Source organism: Salmo trutta, chromosome 24 (genome assembly GCF_901001165.1).
Source record: "Salmo trutta chromosome 24, fSalTru1.1, whole genome shotgun sequence".
Classification (NCBI taxonomy): domain Eukaryota; kingdom Metazoa; phylum Chordata; class Actinopteri; order Salmoniformes; family Salmonidae; genus Salmo; species Salmo trutta.
In genome coordinates, this window is record NC_042980.1 from 45804384 (window position 1) to 45816449 (window position 12066).

The following is a 12066-nucleotide window of genomic DNA, read 5'->3' on the forward strand; positions in this document are numbered from 1 at the left end:
CAGTGTAAGAGGTTTTAGGATAGAACGACATGACGTCATCACCGCTTTGAACTCAACGCCGTCATACAGTAATCATCCTCATTATGGTAATCATTGACAGTTGATCATTTGCGTATATTCGATGATTTAACTCACAATTCTATGGCCTTGTTCCACATGATGACGTATCCAGACAGAACGAAGGATTCGACGTTGACGATGTGTGTGTTGCCACGCTCTGTGCCCACGTACAGCCATTTACTCTGGAAGGGGAGGTGGCAAAACGTGATCCTGAAGCGAAAACAAAGAAGAATCAGCGTTGATACATGATCAAATACGATACAATGTGTTTGATTTGGTTGGGAGTGTGTTTGTGTGTGTGTGTGTGTGCGTGTGTGTGTGTGTGTGTGTGTGTTTCTTCCCACTTGCATAGTAGGTGTACCTACGTGACTTTCTGCACTGTTGTCCATACATGTATAATCTAGCTGTGTAATCAATGTTTTACCTCAGATAATAACCACCCCAATAATTATCCTGCTCTCAAATACACAGTACAAATGTACATTTTCCACAATTATACCGTAATTATGTTTGGGCTAACTGTCTGTAGATTATACATTTACATTGCTTTGCACTGTTTTGATTAGCTCTGTTTTCCCCTGCATCCTTACAAAATAAGGTGCTACCTAGAACCATAAAGGGTTATTCAGTTGTCCCCATAGGAGAACCCTATGGTTCTATGTGGAACCCTTTCACCAGCAAAAGGTTCTACCTGAAACCAAAAAAGGTTTTTCCTATGCGGACAAACAAAACATTTTTTTTTCTGCCCCCTAAGAGTGTAGACATTGCCCAGGTTTTGTAATATCATCCCCACACATCACTCCACATCTCCTGTCAGTCAGTGCCTGGTCTCTATGATGATGACAGTCACTGCCTGGTCTCTATGGTGATGACAGGAATAAGGTGATGGTGATGACAGCCATCAATAAGTCATGTATCATGACCCTGACACAAACAGTAGCTAATCACCACTGGCCGATGTCCCAAGAGGCAGCCTTCCCTGGGATAGAAAATGCTATGCACCTTCTGTTCTTCTGCCTGGTGTTATCTCCTCTTTCCTTCCCTCCCTCTCTCCCCAACTCACCCCTTTTTATCTCACTGAACTCTGGAGCCCAGGGCCCACTAACGGGGTTTTCAGGCAAAAGCACAGATAGGTTTGTCAAAAAAAACAAAAAAAAAACAGTTGAAAGCAATTACCACAGCAACAGCTGCAAGCTCTTTTTGTTGTTGTTTATCTCTATCACCCCAGTGTGTTTTTGTTGTTGTTTATCTCTCACACCGCAGTGTGTTTGCTAATTATTCCATTCCATTTCAGTAATAAAAGACAGTACTGGCTCCATTTCCACCTGTCATTTTCTCAAGTGAAATTCATCAAACTATGCACTCAAATGGGAGGCATGTACGAGGGTACTTTACTCACACGTAAAGTTATCCGTAGTACGCTACATTGACTGTGTAATTATTAGGTGATCAACAAACACTCAACAGCGAGGCAAGCTCTGTGTTTATGTGACGTAGTGTATTCAGAGGTAAGATTCAGAGGTAAGATGTGTATCGGCGTCCCCGTGTAGTCATTCAGTCAGCATTAGCATCCATCATGTTTATACGCAGCTTTAACTATATAAAGATCAACACTACTTCTCTCCTGTCTCTCCTGGAGAGAGCATCAGCGGGACATTTTTCCCCAACCACCCCACCTCCACTACCCCCTGTGAGATACAGGATTATTATATAGGAGACAAATGAGATGGAAGACAATTGAATAAGGATTTGGACCTGGTGGGGGAGAATGGTAAATCAGGAGAGGTAGGAGAGGATATCTGCGTCAGACAATGGGGGAAGATTATATTTGATTTGGTAATTTCCAGAGTTTTGCTACTAGAATAGTATCAGCCACATCATCTAGAGAGGAAAGTTACATGAGGTTGCACGTCACAACGACATATGTAAGTATCCTGTTAATTTTTCACCTATTGAGATCTAACAACAATATCTGGAGAGAAAAAAAAAATGGATAATGCATATTTACAAAAATCAAATTCGGTGTTCCTCAAGGTTAAATTGTTGCACTTTTTATGTTTCGCCTTGTGTTTCTCTGATTGTCACACAAAATGTAATTTATTGCTAAAATAATGAATAAAACCCCAAGAGCCATAATCAAAGCAAAGTTTAACACTCCCAACTGATGGAACTGGCTAAGCCTTGAAATCAAAGCACTTGGCTGTGGGAGAAACGTAACTAAGTCCCCACTCAGGCAATCAACTATTAGGAGGCAACCATTTCAGACAGCCCTGTTAGATACTCATGGGGGTGCCCGGACCTTATCTCTCATTTACACTCTATTTGCATACATTTTAATTTAACTGGAAATCAAGAACTTCAGGAGCGACAACAGAGACAAAAACAAGGCGGGGGGGTAGGGGGGATAAAGAGAAGGTTTGCACAGGTCTCGGAGCGTGACCGTGTGATGGTGTGAAAGTCAAAAGGTTTTGTTTGACTCAGACAGCTTGACGAGGCGCCGTCAACACGGCTCATAATTATCAATTAAATCAGGAGGAGACGTGAGTTGAACTGACCGCCAGCTGGCTGGGCAGCCGAGGAGCTGCTATTTGGGGAAGTAATTAAGTCACTAGATAGAGATCGATGGAACATGTTGTTTCTCAATCTTGGTCACACGCCTCATGACCTTCCCATCTGTTTCTTTGACAGCTTCAGTTTCCCCACTGAGAGGACATTAGGAGGCCATTTTGGATGAATAGCCACTCTATAAAACATTGGTAGATTGTAAATAAGAATTTGTTCCTAACTGATTTGCCTAGTTAAATAAAAGTTAAATTAAAAAACTTTTTTTTTTTTTACAATTTGCAAGTAGAGAGTGAAAGAGGATACAGGCTGGGTGTGTAAAACTGGATTTCGCTTATCGCAGTTATCCCAGAGGACGAGCCGTGATACACCACAGTTATCCCAGAGGACGAGCTGTGATACACCACAGTTATCCCAGAGGAAGAGCCGTGATACACCACAGTTATCCCAGAGGAGGAGCCGTGATACACCACAGTTATCCCAGAGGAAGAGCCGTGATACACCACAGTTATCCCAGAGGACGAGCTGTGATACACCACAGTTATCCCAGAGGAAGAGCCGTGATACACCACAGTTATCCCAGAGGAGGAGCCGTGATACACCACAGTTATCCCAGAGGACGAGCTGTGATACACCACAGTTATCCCAGAGGAGGAGCCGTGATACACCACAGTTATCCCAGAGGAAGAGCCGTGATACACCACAGTTATCCCAGAGGAAGAGCCGTGATACACCACAGTTATCCCAGAGGAAGAGCCGTGATACACCACAGTTATCCCAGAAGGGGAAGACGGGAAAATAGACCATTTAAGTAACTCTGACACCTGTGAATTCAGCTAAAATACATTTTGTCTCCTCCATATGTGTGTATGAATGAGTGTGTGTGTGTGTGTGTGTGTTCTGTATAATCCACACACTTGTATCATGGTAAAACAGATTATGTCATCATAAGTAAAACCTGCTGAATGTAAAAAACACACTTTGTAAAAAACATGGAATAGACGTGAAAAGACATTCAATAAGCGTACTCACTCTCCACACACTCAGACACATTCACTGGCGAACCTTCATAAAAGCCCTCTGTCTGAGCGAAATGCTTTAATCCATGTGCATTAAGAGAGCAAAATACTATATCTATCTCCGAGAAATCTGTTTCCCCTTTAGTCAGGTCAATGGTATGATATTCTAATTGGCTCTTGAGATGCCTGGAATTAAATTTCTCAGCCAGGCACCGAGAAGCACAGAGAAGGGTGAGAAGTACAGAGAATAACCAGGTTGCAATTCAGCCAGGCACTGAGTAGTACAGAGAATAACCAGGTTGCAATTCAGCCAGGCACTGAGTAGTACAGAGAATAACCAGGTTGCAATTCAGCCAGGCACCGAGAAGCACAGAGAATAAACAGGTTGTAATTGGTGGTCATTCAACCGAGACTGCTCTTCTCTGTGTCACGGAGGCTCTCCGCACTGCTAAAGCTAACTCTCTCCTCTGCTCTCATCCTTCTAGAACTATCTGCTGCCTTTGATACTGTGAACCATCAGATCCTCCTCTCCACCCTCTCTGAGTTGGGCATCTCCGGCGCGGCTCACTCTTGGATTGCATCCTACCTGACAGGTCGCTCCTACCAGGTGGCGTGGCGAGAATCCGTCTCCGCACCATGTGCTCTCACCACTGGTGTCCCCCAGGGCTCTGTTCTAGGCCCTCTCCTATTCTCGCTATACACCAAGTCACTTGGCTCTGTCATATCCTCACATGGTCTCTCCTATCATTGCTACGCAGACGACACACAACTAATCTTCTCCTTTCCCCCTTCTGATAACCAGGTGGCAAATCGCATCTCTGCATGTCTGGCAGACATATCAGTGTGGATGATGGATCACCATCTCAAGCTGAACCTCGGCAAGACGGAGCTGCTCTTCCTCCCGGGGAAGGACTGCCCGTTTCATGATCTCGCCATCACGGTTGACAACTCCATTGTGTTCTCCTCCCAGAGTCCTAAGAGCCTTGGCGTGACCCTGGACAACACCCTGTCGTTCTCCGCTAACATCAAGGCGGTGACCCGATCCTGTAGGTTCATGCTCTACAACATTCGCAGAGTACGACCCTGCCTCACACAGGAAGCGTCGCAGGTCCTAATCCAGGCACTTGTCATCTCCCGTCTGGATTACTGCAACTCGCTGTTGGCGGGGCTCCCTGCCTGCGCCATTAAACCCCTACAACTCATCCAGAACGCCGCAGCCCGTCTGGTGTTCAACCTTCCCAAGTTCTCTCACATCACCCCGCTCCGCCGCACACTCCACTGACTTCCAGTTGAAGCTCGCATCTGCTACAAGACTATGGTGCTTGCCTACGGAGCTGTGAGGGGAACGGCACCTCCGTACCTTCAGGCTCTGATCAGTCCCTACACCCAAAGAAGGGCACTGCGTTCATCCACCTCTGGCCTGCTGGCCCCCCTACCTCTGTGGAAGCACAGTTCCCGCTCAGCCCATTCAAAACGGTTCGCTGCTCTGGCACCCCAATGGTGGAACAAGCTCCCTCACGATGCCAGGACAGCGGAGTCAATCACCACCTTCCGGAGATACCTGAAACCCCACCTCTTTAAGGAATACCTGGGATAGGATTAAGTAATCCTTCTAACCCCCCCCCCCCCCCCCACCCAAAAAAGATATAGATGTACTATTGTAAAGTGGTTGTTCCGCTGGATATCATAGGTGAAGGCACCAATTTGTAAGTCGCTCTGGATAAGAGCATCTGCTAAATGACGTAAATGTAATGTAAATGTAATTCAGCCAGACACTGAGTAGTACAGAGAATAACCAGGTTGTATTCAGCCAGGCACTGAGAAGTACAGAGAATAACCAGGTTGTAATTCAGACAGGCACTGAGAAGCACAGAGAATAACCAGGTTGTATTCAGCCAGGCACTGAGAAGTACAGAGAATACCAGGTTGTATTCATGTCAGGTATGCGTAAGTGGCTGCAAGGGAGTCAGGCGCAGGAGAGCAGGTATTTGGTAGCACACAGAGCCTTTTATTCAGGCGAACCAAAAGCACACGGCACAATGAACACGAAATACAAAACGGGTATACATAACCCAGAGCAACCAGACTAACGTGCACATACATCAACACAGATAAACAATACCACACAAAGACATGGGGGAAACAGAGGGTTAAATACTCAACACATAATGAGGGATAATGAGAACCATGTGTGTGGGAAAACAAATGGAAAATGAAAAATGGATCGGCGATGGCCAGAAGGCCGGTGACGTCGACCGCCGAACACCGCCCAAACAAGGAGAGGCATCGACTTCGGCAGAAGTCGTGACAATGCCAGACACTGAGAAGTACAGAGAATAACCAGGTTGTTATTTAGCCAGGCACTGAGAAGCACAGAGAATAACCAGGTTGTATTCAGACAGGCACTGAGAAGCACAGAGAATAACCAGGTTGTAATTTAGCCAGGCACCGAGAAGTACAGAGAATAACCTGGTTGTTATTCAGCCAGGAACCGAGAAGCACAGAGAATAACCAGGTTATATTCAGCCAGGCACCGAGAAGCACAGAGAATAACCAGGTTGTTATTCACCCAGGCACCGAGAAGCACAGAGAATACCAGGTTGTAATTCAGCCAGGCACTGAGAAGCACAGAGAATAACCAGGTTGTAATTCAGCCAGGCACCGAGAAGCACAGAGAATAACCAGGTTGTTATTCAGCCAGGCACCGAGAAGCACAGAGAATAACCAGGTTATATTCAGCCAGGCACCGAGAAGCACAGAGAATAACCAGGTTGTTATTTAGCCAGGCACCGAGAGGCACAGAGAATAACCAGGTTGTAATTCAGACAGGCACCGAGAAGCACAGAGAATAACTAGGTTGTATTCAGCCAGGCACTGAGAATCTCAGAGAATAACCAGGTTGTTATTCAGCCAGGCACCGAGAAGCACAGAGAATAACCAGGTTGTAATTCAGCCAGGCACTGAGAGGCACAGAGAATAACCAGGTTGTTATTTAGCCAGGCACCGAGAAGCACAGAGAATAACCAGGTTGTATTCAGCCAGGCACTGAGAGGCACAGAGAATAACCCGTTGTTTTTCCAGGATAAAGGATATTTGGCCACCTGTCTACTCAGATCTCTAGAGGTGGATCGTGATCATGAACTTGTCGGATGTTGTAGGTCTGGGTGTATTTACCAAAAAACCTTCCATTACCTTCCACTAGGGCTCCCAAGTGGCGCAGCGATCTAAGGCACTACATATCAGTGCTAGAGGTGTCACTACAGACACCCTGGTTCAATTCCAGGCTGTATCACAACTGGCCGTGATTTGGAGTCCCATAGGACAGCGCACAATTGGCCCAGCGTCATCCGGGTTTTGCTGGTGTAGGCCGTCATTGTAAATAAGAATTTGATCTTAACTGACTTGCCTAGTCAAATAAAGGTTAAATAAGAAAGCTTATTCTCACAGTGTAGAACATCACAGGAAAGACAAGGAGAGGAGAGGATAGAGGGGTCGAGATGGGAGGAGAGACAGTGACGAGGAGAGGAGAGGATGGAGGGGTTGAGATGGGAGGAGAGACAGTGACGAGGAGAGGAGAGGATAGAAGGGTCGAGATGGGAGGAGAGACAGTAATGAGGAGAGGATAGAGGGGTCGAGATGGGAGGAGAGACAGTGACAAGGAGATGCTAAATATCATCTGATTTTGTGTTGATCCAATCGCTTATCACCTCTTCTTCGGGGAGATCAAAACGAAAGAACGCAACACCTCCAAGGCAATACTGCTGCAACTGTTACTCACAACCACACAATCAACTGTTATTCACAACCACACAATCAACTGTTACTCACAACCACACAATCAACTGTTACTCACAACCACACAATCAAACTGTTACTCACAACCACACAATCAACTGTTACTCACAGCCACACAATCAACTGCTACTCACAACCACACAATCAACTGTTACTCACAACCACACAATCAACTGTTACTCACAACCACACAATCAACTGTTACTCACAACCACACAATCAACTGTTACTCACAACCACACAATCAACTGTTACTCACAACCACACAATCAACTGTTACTCACAACCACAAACCACACAATCAACTGTTACTCACAACCACACAATCAACTGTTATTCACAACCACACAATCAACTGTTACTCACAACCACACAATCAACTGTTACTCACAACCACACAATCAACTGTTACTCACAACCACACAATCAACTGTTACTCACAACCACACAATCAACTGTTACTCACAACCACACAATCAACTGTTACTCACAACCACACAATCAACTGTTACTCACAACCACACAATCAACTGTTACTCACAACCACACAAACAACTGTTATTCACAACCACACAATCAACTGTTACTCACAACCACACAATCAACTGTTACTCACAACCACACAATCAATTGCTGCTCACAACCACACAAACAACTGAAGAGCATCTGCATGGTGTGCAAATTCCTTTACCAAAACACACACTGAGGTCATACCAGAAATAATCAGTGCCATCAGATAAAATGTAGAGTACATGTGAACGTGATGGGAATGATCATGGCAGGAAAATGTCACTTCCTCCCTAGGAGCTACTGGAAATCTATTACAAAACACATTTCCTCCTTTCACCTTTTTCAATTCCCCCTCGTCACATGGACTGCCGTTACCACCAGGAACGGTAATTAATTTCCTCAGGTTTAAAATACTTTAATAGCAATTACTTGTGAAAGGCTGAGGCCTGTCTGGTTCTCTGAGATATTCAGTGCCTTCTGAATATGCATACTTCTTGACTTATTCCACATTTTGTTGTTACAGCCTGAATTCAATTTTTTTTAATTTTCTTTCTCACCCATCTAGATATAATACCCCATAATGACAAAGTGAAAACATGTTTTTAGAAATTGTTACAAATTTACAGAAAAAGAAATACAGAAATATCTAATTTACATCAGTATTCAAACTACATGTTAGAATGACCTTTGGCAGTGATTACAGCTTTGAGTCTTTCTGGATAAGTCTCTAAGAGGTTTGCACACCTGGATTGTACAATATTTGCCCATTATTCTTTTCAAAATTCTTCAAGCTCTGTCAAATTGGTTGTTGATCATTGCTAGACAACCATTTTTTCAAGTCTTACATAATATTTTTAAGCTGATTTAAGTCAAAACTGTAACTTGACCAGTGTAGATGTGGCCTTGCGTTTAAGGTTATTGTCCTGCTGAAAGGTGAATTCATCTCCCAGTGTCTGTTGGAAAGCAGACTGATAGACATTTTTCTCTAGGAGTTTGCCTGTGCTTAGCACCGTTCTGTTTCTTTTTTACGCTAAAAAAACTCCCCAATCCTTAACAATTACAAGCATACCCCGTTATGATGCTGCCACCACTATGTTTGAAAAGCATATGCTTGTTACTCAGCAATGTGTTGTGTTGTATTTGCCCCAAACATAACACTTTGTATTCAGGACAAAAAGTGAATAGCTTTGCCACATTTCTTGCAGTAATACTTAAGAACATCTTTTCACTCTGTCAATTAGGTTAGTATTATGGAGTACTGTACCTACAGTGCATTCAGAAAGTATTCAGACCCCTTCCCTTTTTCCACATTTTGTTACGTTACAGACTTATTCCAAAATGTATTAAAAATAAAAGATTTCCCTCATCAATATACACACAATACCCCATAATGACATCACAATACCCCATAATGACATCACAATACCCCATAATGACAAAGCAAAAACAGCTATGAGACTCCAAATTGAGCTCAGGTTCATCCTGTTTCCATTGATCATCATTAAGATGTTTCTACAACTTGACTGGAGTCCACCTGTGGTAAATTCAATTGATTGGACATCATTTGGAAAGGCACAAATCTGTCTTTATATACATGTTTTATTTAATTTAACCTTTATTTAACTATTCAAGTCAGTTAAGAACAAATTCTTATTTACAATGACAGCCTACCAAAGGCAAAAGGCCTCCTGTGGGGACGGGGGCCTGGGATTAAACATATAAATAAATGAAATAAAAAATATAGGACAAAACACACATCATGACAAGAGAGACAACACAACGCTACATAAAGAGAGACCTAAGACAACAACATAGCAAGGCAGCAACACATGACAACACAGCGTGGTAGCAACAAAACATGACAACAACATGGTAGAAACACAACATGGCAGCAGCACAACATGGTAGCAGCACAAAACAGGGTACAAACATTATTGGGCACAGACAACAGCACAAAGGGAAAGAAGGTAGAGACAACAATACATCACACAAAGCAGCCACAACTGTCATTAAGAGTCTTTGAATGAAGAGATTGAGATAAAACTGTCCAGTTTGAGTGTTTGTTGCAGCTCGTTCCAGTCGCTAGCTGCAGCAAACTGAAAAGACAAGCAATCCGGGGATGTGTGTGCATTGGGGACCTTTAACAGAATGTGACTGGCAGAACGGATGTTTTATGGGGAGGATGAGGGCTGTAGTAGATATCTCAGATATGGGGGAGAGTGAGGCCTAAGAAGGATTTATAAATAAGCATCTATAAATAAGCATCAACCAGTGGGTCTTGTGACAGGTATACAGAGATGACCAGTTTACAGAGGAGTATAGAGTGCAGTGATGTGTCCTATAAGGAGCATTGGTGGAAAATCTGATGGCCGAATGGTAAAGAACATCTAGCCGCTCGAGAGCACCCACACCCATACGAGAGCACCCATACCATACCCATACCATAATCTATAGATTATGTCTCCGTAATCTAGGATGGGTAGGATGGTCATCTGAATCAGGGTTAGTTTGGCAGCTGGGGTGAAATAGGAGCGATTACGATAGAGGAAACCAAGTCTAGATTTAACTTTAGCCTGCAGCTTTGATATGTGCTGAGAGAAGGACAGTGTACCGTCTAGCCATACTCCCAACTTCTTGTATGAGGTGACTACCTCAAGCTCTAAACCCTCAGAGGTAGTAATCACACCGGTGGGGAGAGGGGCATTCTTCTTACCAAACCACATTGCCTTTGTTTTGGAGGTGTTCAGAACAAGGTCAAGGGTAGAGAAAGCTTGTTGGACACTAAGAAAGCTTTGTTGTAGAGAATTTATCACAAAATCCGGGGAGGGACCAGCTGAATATAAGACTATATCATCTGCATAAAAATGGATGAGAGAGCTTCCTACTGCCTGAGCTATATTGTTGATGTAAACTGAGAAGAGTGTGGGCCAAGGATTGAGCCTTGGGGTACTCCCTTGGTGACAGGTAGAAGGAAATGTTAGTACAGCTTCAAGACAGATTGTTTTGAGGCAAAATTTGGGGAAGGGTACCAACACATTTCTGCAACATTGAAGGTCCCAAAGAAAGAACACGGTGGCCTCCGTCATTCTTAAATGGAAGACGTTTGGAACCACCAAGACTCTACCTAGAGCTGGCCGCCCGGCCAAACTGACAATCGGGGAGAAGGGCTTTGGTCAGGGTGGTGACCAAGAACACGATGGTCACTCTGACAGAGCTCCAAAGTTAATCTATGGAGATGGGAGAACCTTCCAGAAGGACAACCATCAACACAGCACTCAGGCCTTCATGGTAGAGTGGCCAGACGGAAGCCACTCCTCAGTAAAAAGCACATGACAGTCCTCTTGGAGTTTGCCAAAAGCAGTGGTGGAAAAAGTACCCAATTTCATTACTTGATTAAAAATAAAGATACCTTAATAGAAAATGACTCAAATAAAAGTGAATGTCACCCAGTAAAATTCTACTTGAGTAAAAATCAAAAAAGTATTTGGTTTTAAATATACTTGTAACTGCTAAAATATACTTAAGTATCAAAAGTTAAAGTAAAAATAATTTAAAATTCCTATATTTGTAAAACATATAAATAGTAAAGTACAGATACCCCAAAAAACTACTTAATTAGTACTTTAAAGTATTTTTATGTAAGTACTTTACAACACTGGCCAAAAGGCACCTAAAGACTTTCAGACCATGAGAAAGAAGATTCTCTGTTCTGATGAAACCAACATTGAACTCTTTAGCCTGAATGCCAAGTGTCACATCTGGAGGAAACATGTTCACCATCCCTAAGGTGAAGCATGGTGGTGGCAGCATCATGCTGTGGGGTTGTTTTTCAGTGGCAGGGACCAGGAGACTAGTCAGGATTGAGGGAAAGATGAACGGAGCAAAGTACAGAGCGATCCTTAATGAAAACCTGCTTCAGGGTGCTCAGGATCTCAGACTGCGAAGGTTCTCCTTCCAAGAGGACGATAAACCAGAGCTCACAATGTAGGACTGGCTTTGAAACAAGTCTCTGAATGTCCTTAAGTGGTCCAGCCAGAGCCCAGACTTGAACCCGATCGAACATCTCTGGAGAGACCTTGAGAGGATCTGTAGAGTAGAATGGGAGAAACTCCCAAAACAC

At 43.7% G+C, this 12066-nt stretch overlaps 1 protein-coding gene across 2 annotated transcripts in view; it reads right to left on the minus strand.

Moving 5' to 3' along the window:
* Nucleotides 1-12066, minus strand: part of LOC115161390 (syntaxin-binding protein 5-like) — a 236131-nt gene that overhangs the window by 117686 nt on the left and 106379 nt on the right. For both annotated transcript variants that reach the window (XM_029712341.1, XM_029712339.1), the window contains exon 5: nt 136-270. In XM_029712341.1, coding sequence (XP_029568201.1) covers nt 136-270 — 135 coding nt within the window. The remainder of the gene's footprint in view (nt 1-135; nt 271-12066) is intronic.